Here is a 22,739-nt window from a genome sequence, read left to right on the forward strand (position 1 = left end):
GGCGGCCGGGGGCAGCGCGGCTCCTTCCCTTGTTGTGTGTGTCGGTGCCTCCTCGCCATCTTGTTGCAAAGCCCTTTCTTGTCGGCGGGACTCCCGGGGCCGCGGGGCGGGAGGCATCGGAAGGGAGGAAGAGGAAGAAGGAAGAAAGAAGGCAGTGCCGCCTTTTTAATTTTTTTGCATCCAGTTTTTTTTAATTTGCAAATTTCTATTTTGCAAATATTTCGGGAGACATTGATTTTTTTTTTCCTCCCCGTGCTCCCCCGTTCTTTCCTGAGGAGTGCGCTGCGCCGCCCAGCCCTGTCGCCCCCCGGAGGTGATCCCTCCCTCCTGCCGGCCCGCCAGCCTGACCTGTGCTTGGCTCGCGGGCCGCAGCCTCGGCCCCGGCGCGCCCCCGGCTGCTCTCGGCGCGATGAGCATAGAGACGCTACTGGAGGCGGCCCGCTTCCTGGAATGGCAAGCGCAGCAACAACAGAGAGCACGTGGTGAGCGGCCCGGCTGGGCCCCTGGGGCACTGGGCAAAAGGGGAGGCCAGTGACCCTGATCCCCAAATCAACTGGAAATCGCAGGCAGGCCCCTCTACGGCGCGACCTGAAAAGCCGAGCAGAGCACGGGCTCCCCGCAAGGGCTGCCGTCCCGGAGGAGTGATGCGAGCAGTGAAAATAATTAATGAATTCATTAACATGCAAAGAGGAACCCAGCTCCTGCGGGTGCCACCCTAGCTGCCTGGCATCCCCAGTACACCTTCAGTGAGGGGCTCCTTAGGTGTGGGCGGGCGGCGCCCTCGCTACCATTGAGGATGTATGAACCGGGGACGGGGAGAGGGATGTTGTTGTGTGCAGGGGTGGCAGACCCGCGTGTGCGTGCGTGTGTGCACCAAGATATGTATGGTGAGAGTCAGGGGAGAGCGGATGAACGGACGTGTGCCCGGGTGTTTGTACAGCACACGAGTGGGCGTGTGCGTAACTGGGTGGGGGTGGGGAATACTCTACGCGGAGCAGCTCTTCGGATTCCCTGGCCCCGGTAGGAGGGTGCGGGGAGCGCTCCCGGCAGATCTACGCGCTGCTTGGGGCGGAGGCGGCCTTTGCAGAATGAAATGACATCGCGTGTCTTATGATCCTGGCCAGCCCCGCCTGACCCCGCCTCCCAGAGCTGGGCTGGGTCGCACGTCTAGGTTTGGCTGAGAGCTGCGCTGATTGGGTGCCTGTGAGTGTCCCGCGGGTCGCTGGGGGCAGCCCCTAGGCCCCCCTGCGCTGCCCTGCTTTAGCCGGTGTGGAATGTGGCGTGTCTGCGCGTTTCAAACCCGCTCTTGGCTGGAATGTTGCGTGTGCCTGCGTCCCAAGCCCGTTGGTTACATGGAGTGGTGACGTGGTCAGGCTCCGCCTCCGACCACGTGCACGGGGGACACTCCCGCTAGGGACTGCGCGGCCCGGCCCTCCACGCCGCCTAGCGCCCGCCCGGGGGCGGGGCCTGGGCGGGGCCGGCGAGGGGCCTTGAGTCGGGTAGGGCTCTGGCTCTGGTTGCTAGCCATCTCCCTGGAAGAGCCTTTGCCCTAGGAAAGGAGGAGCCGCATTCACCTCGGCTCTTACCTATCGTCCTGTTTTTGATCTTGTAGCGAGGGAAACCCTCATGATCTCAGGGTGACACCTACAACTAACGTATCACTGACCCGCCTACAGTGTCCCAGCGACCCTTCTGGCAACACCCCGGCCACATTGGAGTGAGCCGGCATGAGAAGGGCAAACTTTGGCGCGCCCTCTGAGAGGCTGGATAAGAGTTTATGATCCTGTCACCAACCCCCTTTGGCGGTGGTCCCTAGCCTTCGAATGCTGCTGAAATAGAGGTTCAAGGGAAAAGACCTCCGCTTTCTGGGCGCTTGGGAGGGCCTCAGCCCTGAAATGATGTGTGTGTGGTTCCCGAGGCTTCCTGGTTCCTCTGCCCACTCAGACCCTCTCAGTCGGCAGTGTTGTGGTAGAGAGAGTTCTTCGCCTTCCTTCCCTTTCTTTCTGCCTATTGTTGCCTCAGTGATGAGTCATGCAGGAGGTAGTAGTGTGTGTGTGTGTTTTGTGTGTGCCCGCGCGCAAAGGCGCGCGCACGCCTGCAGTTTGTTCCGCGCGCGCGGTGGGGCGGGAGGAGTGAGTGGTAGCCGGCAAGGGGGCGGGGGAGCCGCAGGTCTGCAGGCCTAGTCAGACCGACCAGCCTCTCAAGGTCAGGAGTCACTGGAGATCTGCAAGACCCAAGTGCTTAGGTTTTTTGCAGAATCGATGGTCTGGGGTATCCACCCACATGCTGCTCCCCTTTGTGTCTCCTGCAGGGTCAAGCAGTGGGCAGCGCTGGTGGTTAACCAGGATGAGAAATGTGTGGTTTCAGCTGCGGATGTGTGGAGGGGGGTGGGGGGGGGAGAACTGGAGGGTTTGAGGAGGAGGAGGAGTCACCTGCTGCCAGCGTCAACACAGTGTAGTTGAGGAGTACCAGTCACATCCCCACTGTGTACCAGGCAGTCCGTGAGAGGTGAACAGGATTTACCCATCTGTTGGCGCTAAGGAACTCTCATTTCACATTAACTAGCCAGCCATGTAGATGAGGGGAGAAGACCCCCTACCGCCGTGCTTATACCCTTCCTCAATTAAGCCAAGAGCTGACCAATTAGGTGGTGGGGGCTAGTGGATGAAGCTCTGCAAAGGAGCCTGGGAAAAAATCCTCTTCAATGGCAGAGCCCTTTCCCAAGTATTGAGCACCGGGGAGAATCAAAGTTCAGCTTGGTGTTGGATCAGAGAGTCTTCGCTGGGCAGCTGCTGGAAAGCCAGATCCACTCCAGGGACTCACGTACAGAGATGGCCAGATTCTGTTCCCACAGGATAAAGCCTCCGACAGGTTAGAGCCGCTACAGGTGACATCAGCCTGCTGACCAGCTCTGAGCAGGGATTCTCTTGTCCTTTGCATTGCCACCTACAAGGTCAAGACTAGCGTAGACCACTTTGCCCACATGACCGACCTGAGAGTGGGATGCATGTGTGAGTGAGTGTGAGAGAGAAGAGAGGACAAGGCCAGTGCTAGTGCCCAGAGGAGGAGTTAGCCTGCTCATTGCCAGCATTTGTGGAGATGACTTTGATGGAGGGGGCCTGCTGTTGTGTGCAGAGGTGCCTGGCACCTGTCCTGCTCTGGGCCTGCCTTATGTGCCAAGCTCTGGTGGCACATGGAAGGGGAGGGTCCCTGTACACGTCAGGATCCAGTCGCTTAGGAAGGTTGCAGGCAGCATCAGGCCCGTGCTCTCTCAGCCAGATGGTCCTGCTGATAACTTCCCTAGGGTCAGTGTCTGTGGAACCTGGAGACCGTGTGGATGTGCGGGTGAGAACGACAGGACTGCTCCACGGTCAGAACATTCTTAACCATGGCCTAAACACAGATTGTACCTATAAGAGGGCCCGGCAGTGCCAGCACGCCTCGCCCTCCAGTGCACTCAGGGACCGTGTGTGGGAAATGGGGGAGAACTAGGGGCAGGGCGGGGAAGCTGTGGTGGACGGGTGCAGTCATGGAGTAGCCTGTGCTGTCCAGTCAGGGTTGACAGTGCTGGGCTGGGTGAGGTGGGGGTGGAGCCTCATTCGGTGAGTCCTTCGTGGTGTGTAGGGAGCATGTCTCCTCTGGGAGATTTAAAATACAGGCTTTGCTTCCAGGCCAGTACCTGGCCGTGGGCCCCTCTGCCTACGGTGACTTAAATATTTGTTCTCCGGCCAGAGAGATGGCTGCAGCAGTAAACATTCTCAAGAGAAAGCCGGGCTGACTTCCTGAGATGGATCCCAGGAGCCCATGGTGGGCGGGAGAGGACGGACAAGTCCTCAGAGTGGTCCACCCACCTGTGCACACCCTCACTAACACAGAAAACAGTGACTTGATGAAGTAAGCAAACCGGACCATTCAAAGGAGCTGTATTGGGCCCTGAGTTGAAAGTGTGGGCCAGAAGTGTTCCCAGGCCCAGCTGGGGACCGGCTGGGACCAAAGTCACTGCTGACAGGGATTGCAGCAAGCTTGCCCTCCCCTTCCTGAAGGGCAGGAGAGGTGGGAAGAAGCCAACCAGTGGCAGCCCTGAACTCTGCCTGCTGAGAAACAGTTTATGATTCCTTCAAACGCTTCACCCTCTACTTCCTCCTCAGCTCCTTCCTTGCCTCGTGTGGCTGGAGGTGAGCCTGCATCTCGCCAAGTGTTGCATCCCCAGGAGGCCATGGGGTCTTGGATCTGAGGGCAGGAACGCGGGCTATGACCCTCCTTCCAATAGAGGACTTAGCTCCGGGCCCCACATCACATGGCCTGTTTGGGGTGTGTCCACAGCAGAAAGGCCTGGGCTCCTTCCCCTCCCTGGGGATGGTGACACAGCCCTGTACAAAAGCCATAGCCAGGGAACCTAATGGTGGAGTCTAAGAAGACAGATTCCTAGGTAGGGCCAAGTCCTGTTTTCAGCTAGGGTCTGAATGGTTTGCCGGGGACCGTTCTCGTGTAAATGTGTTTGCCCTGTACCTGAGGCTCTTCTGGGAACAGGCATGTGGCCGTGACACGCGCAGGGTCTCCAGCTAGGTGTCAGGCTCGCTCTGTAACTCACCAAATCATTTGTCTCTGCTCATTGCTGGTGAGACAAAGGTACTGCCTGCTCCCCAACAGGTGCTTGGTAAATTCTGTTCTGTGGGGATCTGGCCTGTTGCCGGCTCTCAGGCATCATCTGTCCCTGTGCATACTTGAGCTCTGTGTCCCCCTGGATACTCCTGTTGGTCACCTGTCTAGTTCATTCACCCCCAGATTGCCTCGCCTCCAGCACCCCATCCCCTCGCTGCTCCTGCTCACTTTTCATGAGCCCCTGCTTTCCCCTAACCCAGCCTGGCACCCCTATCCTTTTTTTTGCCCCAACTCTGCCCCAGGCTGTGAGTCCCCAGTGGTAGGGACCAGGCTTGTGCTTTGTTTGTTCAGTGCTGCCTTGCCTGGACATGCTTGGTCGTGTCTGGTGTCTCTGCCTGGGCAGGATGTCCCTGAGCCCAGACTGGGACAGGTCAAATCGGGGCCGGGACCCTGGCTCTGCTAAGGCCCCCGTGTGTTCTCTCTGCGTAGAGGAGCAGGAACGCCTTCGCCTGGAGCGGGAACGCGAGCGAGAGCAGGAACAGAAGAGAGCAAGTAGCTTGGCCAGGTTGGCCCATGCCCTGCCTGTGGAGGAACCCCGGATCGAGGCTCCGCCGCTACCGCTCTCACCGCCGGCGCCACCGCCCGCACCGCCGCCTCCGCCGCCTCCGCTAGCCACCCCTACTTCGCTGACTGTCATTCCTATTCCTGTGGTGACCAACTCCCCGCAGTCCCTACCCCCGCCTCCGCCCCCGGCAGCCCAGCCTCTGCCCCTGGCACCTCGCCAGCCAGCCTTGGTCAGCACCCCTGGACTCACCCTTAAGGAGCCGGTTCCCCTGGCCACCAGACCGCAGGTGCCCACCCCTGCTCCCTTACTGCCTGATCCGAAGACCACAGTTGCACCCACTGGCAGCCCCAAGCCTTTGCAGCCCCTCCCTACGCCCATCCTGACCATTGCACCACACCCCGGAGTCCAGCCCCAGCTGGCCCCCCAGCAACCACCCCCGCCCACGCTCGGGACCCTAAAGTTAGCACCAGCTGAAGAAGCCAAAGCCAGTGAACAAAAGAAGCGGCCTGGGGGGTAAGTAGGGGGGCCATGGCAGAGGGGCTGGGGGGACGGGAGAGGAGAAGGCTGGGGGGGGAGGAGAAGGTTCACCTGGCCACGGAATGCCACGTGCCACGAATAAGTACCTCTCAAAAATAAAACACCATCCTCCTGAAAGAAGATTCCAGAACTCCCTCCACGAACCCTTTTGTCTCTTAGTTGGGCCAGTGGAATGGAGGGTTCAGAGGACTATGGGTTATGAGCACAGAGGTACCCAGGGGGCTCAACACAGGCCCAACACTTTCAATCTATAGCGAATGTTGGGGGGGGGGGGCGGTCCAGAAGGCTGCATGCAGTTGGGCCTTCCTCCCTGAACATCCTCCTGTCTGTCTGGGTTTTCAGGATTGGAACCAGAGAAGTCCACAACAAATTGGAGAAGAACAGGTGTGTGAGTGCACTTACTAATGTGACTCTGGGCCCACCCCTCTGGTGCCATTGGGGTTTGCCCCTGCTTCCAGCTCCTCCTATGCCCTCAGGCCCTGGACTGACCAGCTCCCCCCCTTTCCCCCCAGGAGGGCCCATCTGAAGGAATGTTTTGAGACCCTGAAGCGCAATATCCCCAACGTAGACGACAAGAAGACTTCGAATCTGAGCGTGCTGCGGACGGCGCTGCGGTACATCCAGGTATGGTGGGGGGGGGGGGGGGAGGGAGATAGGGAGGGAGGGAGGGTTGGGCGGTGCCGTGGCGGCCGCAGCGCCAGCTTCCTCCTGCTACCGGCAGGCTCCCCCGCCCGCCTCCACGCGGGCGCTGAGCACATGGCCTGGCTGACGTCAGCGGGGCTCCCAGCCCGGGAGGGGGGGTAGGGCAGGAGAGCGCCTGCGCCAGAGGGCGGCGGCGCCTCCCTCCCCAGCCTTCCCCTCCCCCACGGGCCGCGTCTGCTCAGCCCCGGGTGACAAGGGCACGGAGCGGGCCCACCACCTCCTCCCTACCCGCAGTTCCCGGGTCAAGGGCGGTCACTAGTGGGGGTTAATGAGTCGGGAGGAACGGGGAGTCTGCGTTCACTCGGCAGTGTGCTTCAGGATTACGGTCGGGGTGGGGCGGGCGGGGTGACGACGTGGGGGCCAGCGAGCCTTAACTCTCTCCTTCCCGCGGGTGCCGGGAAGGTGTCCTCGCTGGTGTTGTCGCCTTTGGTCTTGGGCACCGGCTGCCCTCTGCAGCAGCGTGAAGTTGCTGTTGTCCTGGCAACCGCGTAGGGTTCCGCGTGCCCGGGAGGCGGTGGAGCGGGGGGCGGGGGACATGGGGGGGATGGATGGGCGCGGCCAGGCTTGGCGGCGCGGGAGACCAAACCGTTGGGGAATGGGGAGGGACCTAGCGCTCCAAGCCGCGCGCGCTCGCGGCGGGGGGTGGGGGTGGGGGGTAGGGCGGACGTCGGGGTTTCCGTCCGCCCACTCAGGATGCTCGCTCGCGGGAGCGCGGCTACATCACAGCTTCCGTGGGAGGGGTGCCCGCACCCCAGCAGGGCTTCGGCAGCTGGGTCACAACCCGGAGGTAACCGGACCCCGGTGCTTGAGGCCCTTGGCCTCTCCTCCAGGCAGCCAGCCGACTCACATGCCTTTCCGCCCGCCCGCCTCCCAGAGCTTCCCGGCAGCTGGGGGCGGGGCCACCCGGCCGCCGTGACGCAGCGGACAGGTCCGCGTGGGTACGCGCGTGCTCCGGAGGGGCGGGGCCTCGCTTGCGGACTAAGGGGCCCAGCATAGGCAGTGCAATGTCCCGTGGCTTATTTCCGTGATGATTTTTACTGACTTTAGGCTTGGGTGTAATTCGCTTGTCTTTCTTTTTTACCAGTGCCGCCTCTTAGCAGACCTCAGCCATTATGCTGTGACATTTTCTCAGAATACCAGTTTTTCTCATTTGAGGATGCTAAGAAAAGATACTACCATAGAGAGGGTAGAAGGATTGAAATTTATGCAAAAAAAAATTGCGGTCTCTAAACATTAATAGCAGTTGTGACTGCTGGAGCAAGTGCCTTTTTTTAGATTTGTACTTGGGAAAAGGAGCCTTGCATAATGTGTGGATTTGAAAATAGCTCAGCTGCAGTAGAACCAACCCAAGGAAATTCCCTAGGATTAGGTCTGATCTGACGAAGCAGTGGGAGGAGCCCCCAGACTGTTGCTGAAAACGCCCCCTTGGTCATAGACGCAGAAACAAGTCACAAGATTGTGGAAACTCTGTGGCACTGGCTCCCTTACTTCATTAAATATTTTGATTCAGTGTTGGGGATTTACCTCGGTGGTCCAGCGCTTTCAGGGCCCTCAGCTCTGGAAGGAAAAAAAAAAAAAACATTTTTAGTCACGTTCCAGATGTGCTTCTGAGGACCAGAGACCGGGAAAAAAAAGAGAGATGAGATTGGTCTTGCAGCAAATCCCAAAAGCCTTGAGGGGTGACAGGATCTTTTTTGGGGGGCTGCATCTAGATGAACTAGGCAAAGTGGAGGACGGAGTGGTTGTTTCTTAAGTGGGGGGGGGGGAGAGGGAGAGAGAGAGATGCTTGGTTGTAAAAGAAAGTAGAATGGCGGCTCACGCAGAGAGGTAGCAGGTACTAGGTGACTGGAAGGTGATCCAGGAGAGCACCAGGGCCCTGAGGACCTAGGGCTTTGGTAGTGTGTCCAGACGCGAACAGCTCTAGGAGGGCCTGTTGTGGTGTCGCCTGGCTTTACCCTCAGCACTCTGGAGGGAGAGGCAAATGAGTCAGAAGACTTTGTCTTTTCTAGGGGCAGGGATGCTACAGGAGGGGGTTGAGGCCCCAGTTGGTCTTGAGAGTTGCATGGAGGGGGTAGGGTACTTGAAGAAAGCCACAGTGAAGTGGGCAGAGACAGAAAAAACAGACACGGATCCAGATTGACACCTAAAATAAGTGGGTTTAAACCGAGCCTCTTGGGCAGGGGGCGTTAGCTCAATAGAGTACTTGCCCAGCATTCTTGAGGCTGGGGACTAGCACCATGAGACACACAAGTGGACTCACCTTTGGCTCTGGGGAACCTGCCAGGGTCGCTAGGCCTGTGGGCTGAGCTGTGTGAAAAGAGTGGGCTTTGGCCCCTGACACTTTGTCTCCCTGCCCCAAAATACAGCCTCTCTACAAGCAGTGGCTAGAGTTCAGGGTGACAGCTCCAGCCAGGAGCCGCAAGGTTCAAGTTAGGACTGAGACACAAAGGGTTTGTGGCCTCCTCTGATGTCATATATGGCCCTCAGGAACAGAGCCAGGTGAGAGCACACACAGGTGCCGTGTACGTTTGTGTGTAGGGTGGAGACGAGGTCTTTCCTGCTGTTGCTAGCAGAAATGTGAAGAGAAACGGGCAAGCTGTTGTTGGGATGGTAGAGCACGGTGGTGTGGAACTGACGGCAGGTGTGTCAAGGGCAGCATGGCACGGCTCTGGGCCTCCTTGTGCTGTAGGCACTGACAGAAACTTCTCCTCAGTGCATCAGGAATGTCCAGAGCTTGGGGTGGCGGGAGGAATATAGGGAGACGGGGGTCGGATGCTGTCTTGTCTGAGGAGAAGCTACTGAGCTGCTGCTGAGTGTGGAAGCAGGGGAGGCTGAGTCTGCTGGGTTCCCTGTGACAAGGGGAAGCCTAGACAGGGTCTGACACCCTCACCCGAAAGCGGGGTGCCGGGCTCCCGGAGCCTCTGGGTCCTGAGTAAGCACACTACTGGCCACTGATAGGGTGAGGGGTGTAAACGGAATGTGGAATACCCTTTACCGTCCCTCACCACAGGGTGGACAGGGGCCATGTGTGTGCTGAGACAGTTACTCTAGTCACGTGCGCCAGGGCCAATGGAGACCCATCGCAGGCTCGGTTAGTGCTCGGCTACACAGTAGGAGCGAGCACTGGGGTTGAGGCAGGAGGATGGGCGTCCTGACATGGCCTCCGGCTGGGAAAGGGCAATGGAAGAGATTGGGACACAAGTGTGGTCTAGGAGTAGAAAGACTAGGGATACTGTGAGGTGGCCCCCAGGGTAAAGGAGCCAAGGCACGTCACCTGGGGCACACATTCTAAGCGTTCTCCCGTGACTTGCACTGTAGCACGTGTGTCCCCTTCCCCTGCAAGTCAATAAGTGTCACTGAGAAAGAGAGACAGACCTGCTCCCCCCAGGGATGAAGGCAGGGGCATCCATGTGTGAACAGCAAGGCAGACAGGATTCAGAGACAAGCTAGTAGGTGGGGTGCCTGTGGTGTCTACACCTGGAGGTGACCTGTGCTGTGGCCTCTGGAGTCAGCAAGGGTAGGAGCCGTCCCTGACATACCTAGGCTTGGACTGTTATCGGGGTCTGGAGGTCATGGAAGCGCTTTGCTCTAGAACACTGGGACTGGCCTTCTGGAGCTGCTCCTAAGCGTGTGCAAAGGGGACCCAGCGAGGGTTCTGACTGGGGTATTGTGGGTAAGGAAGGACATCCTGTGTTCTGGAGGAAGGCCGGGATATATGTGTGTGGTGAGGAAGGTAGTCTGTCTGGACCTTCTGAGAAGCCTCTAGGGGTGTGTAGTCAGACCTGGAGTGCTGTGGAGCACCCCGAGATCCTTTGTTGTTGGCCAGTGGTGCGCACCGCAGATTTTTCAGGTTCAGCATCCTGTGAGGTCTGGAAGGTCATAGGCAGCGCCCTGAGTGGGGAGCAGTGGAGAGGAAGCATAGGTGGCCAAGGTGCAGCTGAGTTCAGGGGGCAGAGGAGCCCGTGTTGCTCCCAAGAAGATAGACACCTGTGGTGGCACTGTGCTGTCACAGGGTCGAGTGAGTAGCCCTCCAAGGACAAAGGAAGAAAGGCGTGCGTACCAAGGAGGGTTGCTGTGGCTTGTGTTGACTGAGAAAGCTAAGATGTGTGGTGGGAGGCTGTGAAGTCCTCACAGGACCCAGTTAAGGTAGTGTGGGCAAGGGCCCCGAGACTTGGATCTCTGCTAGGTTTTGTTTTTGTTTTTTGTTTCTTTTGGTGGGGGGTCCTGGCTGTCCTAAAACTTGCTCTGTAGACCAGGCTGGCCTCAAACTCACAGATCTACCTGCCTCTGTCTCTGGAGTGCGCTGGGACTAAAGGCAGGCACCACCACTCCCTAGTTCGGTGTGAACTTTTTTTTTCTGGTTTTTTGAGACAGGGTTTCTCTGTGTAGCCTTGGCTGTCCTGGACTCACTTTGTAGACCAGGCTGGCCTCGAACTCACAGCGATCCACTTGCCTCTCCTCCCTAGTGCTGGTATCAAAGGTTTCTGTGTTAACTTCTAATGGTGCCTGCTTAGGCAACCACAGTGACGCAGGTGCTGGTCCTTACTGGGCAGAGCAGTGGAATAGGAGGCAGGTGTGGCCTCCCAGTTGCTCTGTCACTGTCAGAGTCGTGGTTTCTAATCTGTGAGTCGAGACCCCTTTTGGGGTTGTATATCAGATACTTACATTATGGTTTATAACAGCAGTAAAATTACAGTTTTAACGTTGCAATAAAATAACTTTATGGTTGGGCATCACCACAGCATGAGGAACTGTATTAAAGGGTCGCAATCTTAGAGAAGTTGAGAACCACTGGTCCAAAGGTTTTGAGGGCCCTGGAACTTATGGTTGCTGCTTAAGGACACCTGCTGTCCCTTGCCCTGTCCCCAGTCCCTGAAGAGGAAGGAAAAAGAGTATGAGCATGAGATGGAGCGGCTTGCGCGGGAGAAGATCGCCACGCAGCAGCGGCTGGCCGAGCTCAAGCATGAGCTGAGCCAGTGGATGGACGTGCTGGAGATTGACCGTGTGCTCCGGCAGACAGGCCAGCCTGAGGATGACCAGGCCTCCACCTCCACAGCCTCTGGTGAGCCTCGGCCCCTGTGCTGGTCCTACCGCTCTTGAATGTTGTCCCTGGCTTCCTCGAGTAGGTTTTTCCCTGCTAGGAAAGAGGCCAAGCGTCCCAGTTGCATCGTATTTCCAGACCCCCAGGCCCACCTATGCGTCCAGACACTTGTTTCCCAAGCTCTTCTGACCTGCCCCCTGCCCTGTGTTCCCCGACAGAGGGCGAGGACAACATGGACGAGGATATGGAGGACGACCGGGCAGGCCTGGGCCCACCTAAGCTCAACCATCGTCCCCAGCCGGAGCTGCTGAAATCCACCCTGCCAACTCCCAGCCCCACCCCTGCGCCTCTGCCTGCCCATCCGCACCCTCACCCCCACCCAGTAGCCCTGTCCCCTGCCCACCCCCCTGTGCAGCAGCAGCCACCACAGCAAAAGACCCCTCTGCCAGCCCCTCCTCCCCCACCCGCCACCCCGACCCAGACACTAGTGCCAGCTCCAGCCCATCTGGTGGCCACGGCCGGGGGTGGCTCTACAGTCATCGCCCACACAGCCACCACCCACGCCTCAGTCATCCAGACTGTGAACCATGTTCTGCAGGGGACAGGGGGCAAGCACATCGCCCACATTGCCCCCTCGGCCCCCAGCCCTGCTGTGCAGCTGGCACCTGCCACACCTCCCATTGGTCACATCACAGTTCACCCTGCCACCCTCAACCATGTGGCCCACCTCGGCTCCCAGCTGCCCTTGTACCCACAGCCTGTGGCGGTGAGCCAGCCTGTGGCGGTGAGCCACATTGCGCACACCCTTTCGCACCAGCAAGTGAATGGCACAGCCGGGCTGGGGCCCCCAGCCACTGTCATGGCAAAGCCAGCTGTGGGGGCCCAGGTGGTGCACCACCCCCAGCTGGTGGGCCAAACAGTGCTCAACCCTGTGACTATGGTCACCATGCCCTCCTTTCCAGTCAGCACACTCAAGCTGGCTTGAGGATTGAGGCCACTTAGGCCCCCATGGGGGCAGGGAAGGGGACCTGACTGCCTCTCTCCCACCCACCAGCTCCACACATTCCAGCCAGGCCCAGGCCCGCCCCACCCTTACCACCCCCAGGCCTCGTAGGGGAAGGGGGTGCAGAGACTCTGAGCCAGGGGAAGGGAGGGGTCCCCCCAGGGAGTTGGGTGCAGGCAGGAAGTGACCGACCCTGCTGCACTAGGACTTGGTAGACATGAGGATGCTTTGGTGGACACCTCGCCTACCCAGCCTGGTGCCGGCTCCTGGTGCCACGCCTGCCTCCCTACCTTGTCCCCGCAGGAAGTCTCCGCTGCGGCTTTCTTCTCTGGCTTCTCCTTCCCGGCCCGCTTTCCTGTGCTGTTGCTGCTATTGCTGTGTCTGGTGAGGTGGCTGAGCTCCCTGGCCGCCCCTCCACAGCCTCAGAGTCTTGTGGGACCTCTGTGTAGGAAACAGGGAGCCCCAGAAAGATGGGAAATGGGTGGTGGGGGTCCAGCTTTGAGTACAGGTTGACAGATCCTAAGATCTGGCAGAGTCAGGGCCTGGCAATCTCTGACCCACCTGTGGTCACTGTGATTGGTTCCAGTAGAAACTGTTTGAGTGAGTCTCAACTAACAATAAAGAAAATCCAGGCTGTGGGCAAGTTTCCCACGCCTGGCCCTGGGCTTCTGGCCTCCGAAGAGCAGGCTGAGCTCAGGGCAGGGGAGGCCCCTCTACGGCCTCTCATCTCAGTTCCTCTGGACTTGGGAGAAACTCTGTCCTTGGACTTGACACTCACTGTCTGATTGGTTTCTTGCTCTGTCCAGTGCTCCCCAGGCCCCTGCGGTTAGGTACCACCTGCAGCTTGGGAGGCATGGACTGAGGCTGAGGTATTAATGAGCTGAAATCCTGGGGCTTTTCCCATCGACTCCTCAGTGGCAGTTTTGAGACCCCCCTTCCTGGTGGGCATTGCAGTGTCCACTGTGGGATGGGCCTTTGCTGGGCGAAGGTTTGGGGAAAGCGAGAGTCCCGTGCTTGGGGGATGCTGCGTCTCCTGCCTCTGCTTTTGCAGACTGCTTTGGCTTCTCTTTTTAAGTGGATATTTATTACAAGTGGCCTTGTGTCAGACACTCAGTTACACGTGTGCACATTCAGCTCCCCACTGGACACTCACCAATGGCCTTTCAGTGTGGGGCAGGAAGCAAGTGTCCCTAAGGTATGAAGTTTGCACTGGGGGCTAAGGTAGTCGAGGGGCCAGAGGGGGCAGGGCTCAGGGTCCTTCAGATGACACTGTGAGCAGGGCACTGAGGCCAGCAGAGGTTCTGAATACAGACTCCTCAGATGCCTCAGGACTCACAGGTCCTTCTGACCCTGGGAGAACCACCCCCCCCCCCAGGGCACTTTATTATTATTTGTCTCCTGGAGTGGGAAATGGTTGCTAGGACCAGGTCTCTGCCCTGATGCAGAAATCCCAACCCACAAGCTGGCTGGCTGCCTTCCTGTGGCTGCAGCCACCTCTCCCCACACCCTGACTCTGGGGGCCACCTCCACTCTCCGCTCTCTGTGTTGTGAAGAGCAGAGTCTGGTGCTGGCACAGTCAGACCACTTGTCCTATTTACCCCCTCTCTGTGTCTCGAGGCCAGTTCCAGAGTTTGCACCATCGTGTTGGCCCCCGAGCCTGCACAGATACCTCATCATCCACCCGCCCCTCCCGCCCCAGCAGGGGCTCCTCCAGACCTAGTGCCGAATGACTATGTCCAGATTGGTGGTGATGAGTGTTGTTGCTGTTTTTGATGTTTGTGACTGCTGTGTGCCCAAGTGGGCAGCCACCTCCCAGCCCTTTCTTGGGCATCTTCCCCTTGAGAGCTGTTAGGACCACATCTGTCCTCACCCTGTGGGACCGCCTGGCCCTTCCCTTCCTATCCCTTCCAGCCTGGGACACACACATACACACACCTTACCTCTCATGCGTGTTTTACCTGTGCTGTTTGGAGTGGCTCACTGCCTGGGATCTTTACCTCGGGGAGAAAAAGTGGGGAGAGTGGTTCCCTGGGGGCCAAAGAAGGGCAGGGGACACCTGGAGGGTAGTTGGGTCACCATAGTCTCTCTAGGAACAGCTGCTTCTCCCTGTCCCAGGGTCCCACTCCCAATCCCCAAAGAGGTGGCCCTTGTTTACAGTGAGGACTTGGTCACTGTGTCTCTGTTTCCTGAAATATGAATTGTAGCGCCCCAGACTGTAGAGATTTTTATGTGTTTGGGTACATCTGCTGTGTGGGAAAAAAAAAAAACTACAAAAACCCTAATTTTGTACATATTGTATTTTTACTATTGAACTGTACTCTAGTGGCTGTTCATGCTCTGAGACTTTAGGTATTGAGACATGAATACTACCCATGTAATAAGCACTTGCCTGGAATAAAATATAAAACTGAAATAAATCTGCACTGAAACCTGAGACGGAGCTGCCAGTCTCAGCATCTGGGTCATTTCATTGTGAGGGGCAGAGGCCCACAGGGACCTGTCAGCTAAAGACAGCAAGAGGCTGCACTCTGAAGGCTGATGCAGGAGGATGAAGAAAGTTGGGTGGTGGCCTGAGTTACGTAATTAAAACCCTGGTAATGGGGTTCCAGAGGCAACTAAGCAAGGCAGAGTTTGCTGCTTTTCCAGGGGACCCAGATTGGGTTTCTGACACCAGCATCAAGTAGTTCACAACTACCTCAGTTGCTGGGGTCCTGACTCCACCTTGTGGCCTCCATGTGCACCTGCATGCATGTGACCCACACGTACACAAGCAGGCAAGTGTAAATGAATTTAAATACCTTATTAAGAGCTGGAAAGATGGTTCAGCACTTAGGAGCACTGACTGCAGGCTGGGTGGTGGTGGTGCACGCCTTTAATCCCAGCAGAGGCCGGCCTGGTCTACAAAGCAAGTCCAGGACAGCCAAGACACAGAAAGACCCTGTTTTTTAAGAAAGGAGCACTAGGTGCTCTTCTGGAGGACTTGCTTGATTGCCAGCTCCGAACTAAGCCCAGGCCCAGGATATTCTACACCCATTTCTGGCTTCTGTGGGCATCAGGCACTGGCAAAACACCCCCACATCTTAAAACAAGCTGGGGTCTGGACAGTGGTGGCACATACCGTTAGTCTCAGCACTCAGGAGGCCGAAGCAGGTGGATCCCTGAGTTTGAGGCCAACCTTGCCTACAGAGTGAGTTCCAGGGCAGCCAGGGCTACACAGAGAAAGCCTGTCTGGGAGGTGAGGGGAGGCAGTTTGTTATTTTCCTCCCCACCCACTCCCACCTGAGACCGGGTGTCTCTGCGTAGCTGTGGCTGTCGAACTCACAGAGATTGGCCTGTCTCTTCCTCCCAAGTACTGGCATTGGAGGTGTGCGTCACCGCCTGGCTACCCTGGAACATTTAAGGATCTGGCCTCACAATTCAGACAGCCCAGTGTAGACCAGCAAGAGCTGGTCCTTAGAAATGGCCAGCGACCTGTTGAAGTCCCACGGTTGCACCTTGTTGGTTAGGACTGCAATTCTGAGCGTTGCTTAGTCCAGTTAATCTCTCATCATCATTAGGCACCCGACCTGCCCGTCAGGGGATAAAGAGAGATGCAGATAGCAGAGCCTATTCCCCCAGGACCTGGGGACAGATAGCAAGAGGCTTTTCTGGTTTTTGTTTTTTGTTTTTTTTTTTGTTTTTTTTTTTTTTTGGTTTTTTGAGACAGGGTTTCTTTGTGTAGCCTTGCCTGTCCTGGACTCACTTTGTAGACCAGGCTAGCCTCGAACTCACAGCGATCCGCCTGCCTCTGCCTCCCGAGTGCTGGGATTAAAGGCGTGCGCCACCACGCCCGGCTCAGCAAGAGGCTTTTCAAAGCCACTTTGAGACAATTCGTTCCACTCTTGGAAGTTTGGTGAGGTCAGGGTCAGGACCCGGGGAGCCAACACCTCAGCTGGGTACAGAAGACTTCTGACCACGGAGCTCCATTTCCTCCAGCCTTGTTCTGGGCAAGGCTGTCATGAGGCAAGTGGCGGGGAATAAGATCAGGGACCTGGTAGCTGGGCCAGGTGTGGGTTAGGTAGGTGTCTCCCTGGTTGTGTCTGACCCTCAGCCCCCTTCTTAGGGTTGGGGAGGGGGCATTATCTTCAGGAAGGAAAAGCTGGCCATAAATAACCTGGACGCTTATTTTCTGGAGGGCCATCGCTAAGAAATGTCAGTTCCAATCTCCCACTGCCAGCCTCGTCGGCCCTCCTGATTCACGAAGTGTGGGCGCTCTCTGCTGGTGGCACCAGGAAGAGCTCTGTCGTGTCCACCTGGGCGGCGGGTGCTAATGCTTGTGCCTAGCACTGGAACCACCACCTGAGATCTGGGGCTGCATCTTCCTTCCCTGTGCTCAGAGCCTGAGCCCCTGCGCTGTAAAGATATTCCTCAGCGAGCTTGTGTCCACAAAGCCCAGTGTGCCTGAGGGTTGCCCAACCATCCAGAGACCCCTTTTGGACATGGGCGTCTACATGTAGTGTCTGCATGCCCAGCCAGCAGTCTAGGTGGGTAAGGACAATGGAATTCTGGGCACCTGACTTCCTAACTAGCCCATGCTATGGAACTCCAAAACTGGAGCCCCTTTGCTAGGAAAATCTTTGGCTCTCTTACAGCATTCTTGCTTTTTTTTTTTTTTTTAAAGCTGTCACCCTTTACTGTTGGAATGTACAGAACTCTCTAGCACATGACTATTATGTCCAACTAGTCCCACAAGCAGCCATCAGAGCCGCAGGCACTGCCAAATGCATTTTATTGGTCTCTGTTACATTGAAGAGTATAGTTTCTGAGCACAACAAAACCAACCATTCAAACTAACAAACAAATGAACAAAACAAAAACAAAAACAGAACCCCAAACGCCATACAGTCGGCTCCTCACAAAACCAGAGTCACTAAGGCAGGCACACACTGGCCACTCGTGCTTGGAGGCTGAGGAATGATAAACAAGGGTGGGCAGTGGGGGGCTGGGCCCCACAAAGGCCGTGCAGTACCCAGAGGCGGGTGGGGGGCGAGGCAGGGAAGGCTGTGCTCTATGCAGAATGCTGCTGGTCCTTTCTCATGTTTTTCAAATAAAGTACGTCTGTGAACCTTGGTGACTTCTGGGAAGGAGTCAGGCGAAGTCCCAGACCTGCCTTGCATGTACTCAGGTGTGGAGGATATGGGGGTGACAGAACAAACAAGCAGCATGCCTAGGCCTCAGATCAAGGGCTGGGCCTTTGGTAACACCCCTGCAAATTCCTCCAAGGGCCTTTCTGGGTATCCAGGCCTCTCAGCACCCCGAGATGCATGTGGAGCTGGCCTTGCCTCTCACTAGGGGTGAACCAGGAATACCCAGGCACTGCCACCTCCCTCAGCCTCAGGAACGCACAGATGTCTGAACAGGTAAAGGGCACCCAGAAAGGAACGCACACACAGGCCTGTCCTGGGAAGGAGGTTGTGACAGTGCTGTTTTCCTGGGGTTTCCCGGGGAGCAAGCACACTCACTGCCCTCCATACCATACAGTGGGCAAGTGTGCTACTTATGTGCAGTGCATTAGCAAGGCAGGGTGAGGAGAGTGACACTGTACAGACGGGAGTGGGCATTGTGCAGGGGGTGGGAAGCTATGGGGTCACTCTGGTGGCCAGAGGCTATGGCAGTGCTGCTGACATGGGGTGCTCACCCAGAGCTCACATCTGACTGCCCCCAGTGTCTCAGAAGAGCCTGGAAAGTAGCCAGGTCTCCTGCCCCTGGGGCACGTGCCTGAATAGGCGCTTGATGAGACCACGAAAGGCCTCCGGAGAGATTCGGCACAGAGCTCCTTGCCTCATGCAACTCCTGCTAGATGAGGCTCAGGCCACTGTAGACCCTACTAAACTTACAGGGCCCCAGGCTGACCGGGAAGAGGCATTGGGAAACAGTCCAGGCTGAGGCTGCAGGTGGCAGCAGGGCTACTCTAAGTTGTTTGAGAGGGGAACAGAGAAGGTGTCCCCCAAGGCAGCCAGTTTCCCTGAGGCCGACCCCGCCCACCCAGCTGTGATCTGCAGGCACCCTGACCCCGACTTGCCCTGCAGGCCCCCCCCCACCCCCCCCCACCCCCCCCCCCGCACTGCCCACACTCACATCGCAGGCTTTCAGTCACCTTGTTAGGGTACACGGCTGAGTGGGCAGGGTTGGCAGAGGCGGGGTAGGGGTAGGGGATGTGGGGTGAGGCAGTCTGTGGTAGAACGTGACTTCTGCCTCTTCCTGCTGGAGCTCAGGGCCTGGTACCTGGGCTCCCCACTTTGCTGTCCCCAGCCGCAGCGCTCACTTGTTGTCTATGAGCATCTGCACCTTATGGACCAAGTCCCGGGCAATCCGCAGGATCTCCTGGGCATCGTGGTGCTCAGCCCGCTCTGGGAGAAACAGGGATGGTTACGGGGAGCTGGGAGAGCCCTGTCGCTGAAACCCTTCTCAGTTTTCACCTGCTGTGCTCCTGACACCTGCCTGCGGGGAAGGGATCCTACAGTTCCTGAGCACCCGCCCCAACTCTGCCCAGTCCACGACTGGAGGCCCCGTGTCCTGCTAGAGGGCGGCCAGGCGGCTGGCTCAGCTCGTACCGTTGAAGAACTTGATGATGTCAGTGAAGTCCATGTTGTTGTCCCGGATGATCTCTCTGTAGGCCTCCACCAGGGCCAGGGCGATGAACAGGACAAAGTGCTCTGACGAGATGTGCCTGGCTGCCCAGATCACCTCCCACACTGCGAACACATCCTCATACGGCAGCTCTGGGGACGGTAAGGAGCTGGCACTTAATCGTCGAGGCACATGGCTTGGTGGTGACACATGGGGTCTGCTCTAGCAGGTGAATTTGCCCCAGCTTGGCTCAGCCTGGCTCCAGGATGGGGGGGGGGTGCTCTATACCCAAGCCCAAGCCCCCACTCCCTTTCTTTGGTTATTTCTGCAGACTCCATGTGGCAGTCCCCACTTTTAGTACTCAGGGAGGCTGGAATTTGAAAAAGGTTCTGAAGCCTGGCGTGGTGGCCTTTAATCCCAGCACTGTGAGTTCGAGGCCAGCCTGGTCGACAAAGCGAGTCCAGGGCAGCCAAAGCTACACAGAGAGACCCTGTCTCAAAAAAACCAAAAAGAAAAGAAAAGAAAAAGGTTCTGAAAACCATCACCTGTGACACAGAGAGCACTGCCTGTGCTATGGAGGTACCTCACAAGCCTGAGACCTCACAGGCCCGGTGACCTTAGTAAGACTCAGGCTTGGACACAGGGTACAGAGTCAAGTTAGGACACCACTGATTTAGGGGAGACAGGGTCTCTCTGTGTAACCTTGGCTGTCCTGGACTTGCTTTGTAGACCAGGCTGGCCTCGAACTCACACGACCTACTTCTGCCTCCCTGAGTTCTGGGATGAAAAGCATGTAGCATCACGCCTGGCTGATTATACTCTTAAAAAAAAAAAAAAAAAGACAGGGTCTTGCTGTATAGCTGAGACTGGCCTTGAGTTCCCAGTGACCCTCCTGCCGTGCTCTGGAGTGTTGGCACTGCAGGCATGTGCCACGACCCACCCACTTCTCACCTCTTTTAAAGTCCAGAAGGAACCAGCGATAGCAGAAGTAGAAGTGGGTGTAGTCTCCATTTTGATGCATCAGCTCGAACAGCTCGGAGTCCAAGATCTCATGGGGGAGAGGGAGAGGAGACTGACCCGAGCTGCCTCTCCACCACCCTCCCCCCTCCCCACGGAGCTGCCTCTCCCCCCTCCTCCCCCTGCCCCTTCCCCCCTCCCCACGGAGCTGCCTCTCCCCCCTCCTCCCCCTGCCCCCTCCCCCACAGAGCTGCCTCTCCGCCCCCCTCCCCCACAGAGCTGCCTCTCCGCCCCCCTCCCCCACAGAGCTGCCTCTCTACCCCCTCCCCCTGCCCCCTCCCCCACAGAGCTGCCTCTCTACCCCCTCCCCCTGCCCCCTCCCCCACAGAGCTGCCTCTCTACCCCCTCCCCCTGCCCCCTCCCCCACAGAGCTGCCTCTCTGCCCTCCTCCCCCTGCCCCCCAGCTGTCCTCAGCCATCTCTGCATTGCCATGCTCAGCTGCACTCTCTTCGCAGATAGTTACTCCACTTTCTGGGCAGTTGATTTAACCACCAACCCTGCTTCTCACCAAAACAGGCTCAAGCATGTGGCCACACTGCCACTCCAGTTGTTTTTTTTTTTTTAAAGATTTATTTATTTATTTATTTATTTATTATGTTTACATGTACACCTGCAGGCCAGAAGAGGGCACCAGATCTCAGTATAAATGGTTATGAACCACCATGTGGGTGCTGGGAACTGAACCTAGGGCCTCTAGAAGAACAGCCGGTGCTCTTAATCACGAAGCCGGCTCTCCAGCCCCAACTAATTAACTCAGTGTTTGTCTGTGTGCCTGCATGTGTTCATAGGTGACCGTGGGGGTGTGAGCACACTGTTGCTGACTAGGGCATGGCCGCAGGTGTCATTTTGTCCACCTTACTTTTACTGTTATTGGATACAAGGCCATTTCCTGGCTTGGAAGTCAAGCAAGTCCGCTGGCCGGAGGTGCCAGCGATCCACCTGGCCCACTTCCCAGCACTAGGATCATAAGCCACTGTGTGGCTTTAAAAATGAAACAAAACCATTGGGATCAAACTCTGTTTCTAGACTAAGACATTTCTCTAGCCCTGTGGACTTACGTTTTTTGTTTTTGTTTGAGCCAGGTTCTCACATTGTAGTACACTCATCTTCATCCACAGCAATCCTAATCTTGCTCCCTCTACATCCCAAGTGCTGGGATTACGAGCACATGCCTAGCAGCATTCTTCCTCCCGAGACCGGGTTTCTCTGTGTAGCCTTGGCTGCCCTGGACTCACTTTGTAGACCAGGCTGGCCTCGAACTCACAGAGATCCACCTGCTTCTGCCTCTCGAGTGTTAGGATGAAAGGCATGCGCCACCATGCCCTGCTCGCATTTTTTTTTTTTAAATGAAGCAAATTCAGCTAGGACTGGTGGTACATCCCAATAATTCCAGCACTTGGGGAGGCAGAGGCAGGAGGATTACTACAAATCCAATACCAGCCCCTAAGTATATATGTGAACTAGTTTATAGGTAAAGGACATTTCTGGCCCAGTCTCAAGCCTCCCTGTAGCTGATGAGAAGCCATGGCCACACTGGCCCCCACAGGCGGCTGCCAGCACTCACCTGGATGAGGGACCGCATGTTGGCAAAGTGAGCGTCCATGGCGCCCCCACTGGGGAAGTTGTGGCTCATCCTCTTCATGAGGTAGCTAAAGCAGCTGTAGGCCAGCTGGTCTGCAAGCAGATGGGTATGAGGGCCTCGTGACACCCAGAACAGACTGGCTAATATTCCCACACCTTCTAGACCAGGCCCTCACCCCTTCTCCTATTTTGTCACTTTGCTTTGGGAAGCCCCACATTCCGTCCCTTACCGTCGTCCAGGACCACCAGGAGAGGTGCCAGGAGGTCACACATGCCCTGCACGTAGCCCACATCCAGGTGTTCCCACACGTAGCTGAAATGCCAGAGATGGTCAGTGTGACCATGCCTTTTTTTTTCTTGGGGATCGTCAAGAACATGGTCCCTAGAACATTCTGCTCCCACAAATCAGCCTTTCTTTCCACGGTCCTGGAACACTGACTATGGCTCTACCCTATGCAGCAGTGGGAACTACCCATGCCCTTGTCACTAAGATAGTGAGGGAGACAAAAGGCCACCGCAGTGTGATGTGGAGGACAAGGAAGTGAAAATAGGTAAGCTTCTGAAACACCTCAAAATGGAGTGGGGTGGCAGTGTGCTGCAAAGGAGTGCTCCAGACGGAGGGTGGATGCATCTGGGGCAGTGGGGTGCTGCAGGACAGTGCTCCAGACGGAGGATGGATGCATCTGGGGCAGTGGGGTGGGGTGGGGGGTTGGGGGAATGGCCCTGCAGAGACAGTGCTATAGCCGGGATGTAGGGAGACCTGACACAGAACAACGAGCTGGGTCCCCACATCTCCCACAGCCCACCCCCAATGGCACCTGCACATGATGTCTCTAAGCCTCTCAAGGTTGGGCGTCGTGAAGTACCAGTAGTTGCGGTCACACCTCTGCACGTCCTTGTCTATGCGGTGCAGATTTAAGGCCACGGTGTCCAGTAATTCTATCTGGAAAAGAGGGTGTCCCTCAGAGGTAAGGCTGGCCAGCCGCTCCCAGGCTCGGGTAGGACATGGTACCCAAACAAAGAGAGCCCAGCCCACAAAGACCCCAGAGCTCTGAGAACAGCGGCCTCTTGGTGATGCTCAG

The 22,739-nt window shown here is 57.1% G+C and overlaps 2 protein-coding genes across 6 annotated transcripts in view; one reads left to right on the forward strand and one right to left on the reverse strand.

The window, feature by feature from the left end:
• Positions 1-50: 50 nt before the first annotated feature.
• On the forward strand, positions 51-12,432 carry MNT (MAX network transcriptional repressor; the record flags this gene model as incomplete). Of its 2 annotated transcripts, none has more annotated exons than XM_084802796.1 (6): positions 51-482; positions 5,092-5,680; positions 6,047-6,088; positions 6,217-6,328; positions 11,276-11,468; positions 11,666-12,432. In XM_084802796.1, exons 1-6 carry the CDS (start codon positions 410-412, stop codon positions 12,430-12,432), a joined length of 1,776 nt encoding a protein of 591 aa, XP_084658922.1. In that variant the 5' UTR covers positions 51-409. The 2 variants fall into 2 exon arrangements, with proteins under 2 accessions (XP_084658922.1, XP_084658923.1); XM_084802797.1 differs by lacking the exon at positions 51-482 and adding an exon at positions 2,423-4,175.
• A 304-nt stretch (positions 12,433-12,736) lies between these two features.
• Positions 12,737-22,739, reverse strand: part of SGSM2 (small G protein signaling modulator 2) — a gene marked incomplete at its 3' end in the record, with an annotated part of 45,681 nt that continues 35,678 nt past the window's right edge. For 2 of the 4 annotated variants that reach the window (XM_084802756.1, XM_084802755.1), the window contains 6 exons: positions 22,476-22,600; positions 21,888-21,970; positions 21,641-21,750; positions 20,011-20,107; positions 19,044-19,211; positions 17,202-18,839 (listed from right to left, as the gene is read on the reverse strand). In XM_084802756.1, the coding sequence (XP_084658882.1) occupies positions 18,751-18,839; positions 19,044-19,211; positions 20,011-20,107; positions 21,641-21,750; positions 21,888-21,970; positions 22,476-22,600 (672 nt within the window). Of the gene's footprint in view, positions 12,892-17,201; positions 18,840-19,032; positions 19,212-20,010; positions 20,108-21,640; positions 21,751-21,887; positions 21,971-22,475; positions 22,601-22,739 lie in introns of those variants that run through there. The other 2 variants (XM_084802754.1, XM_084802757.1) reach the window with 2 other exon arrangements.

Source organism: Acomys minous, assembly GCF_964271855.1.
Source record: "Acomys minous genome assembly, chromosome: 12".
In the NCBI taxonomy this organism is placed as follows: Eukaryota; Metazoa; Chordata; class Mammalia; order Rodentia; family Muridae; genus Acomys; species Acomys minous.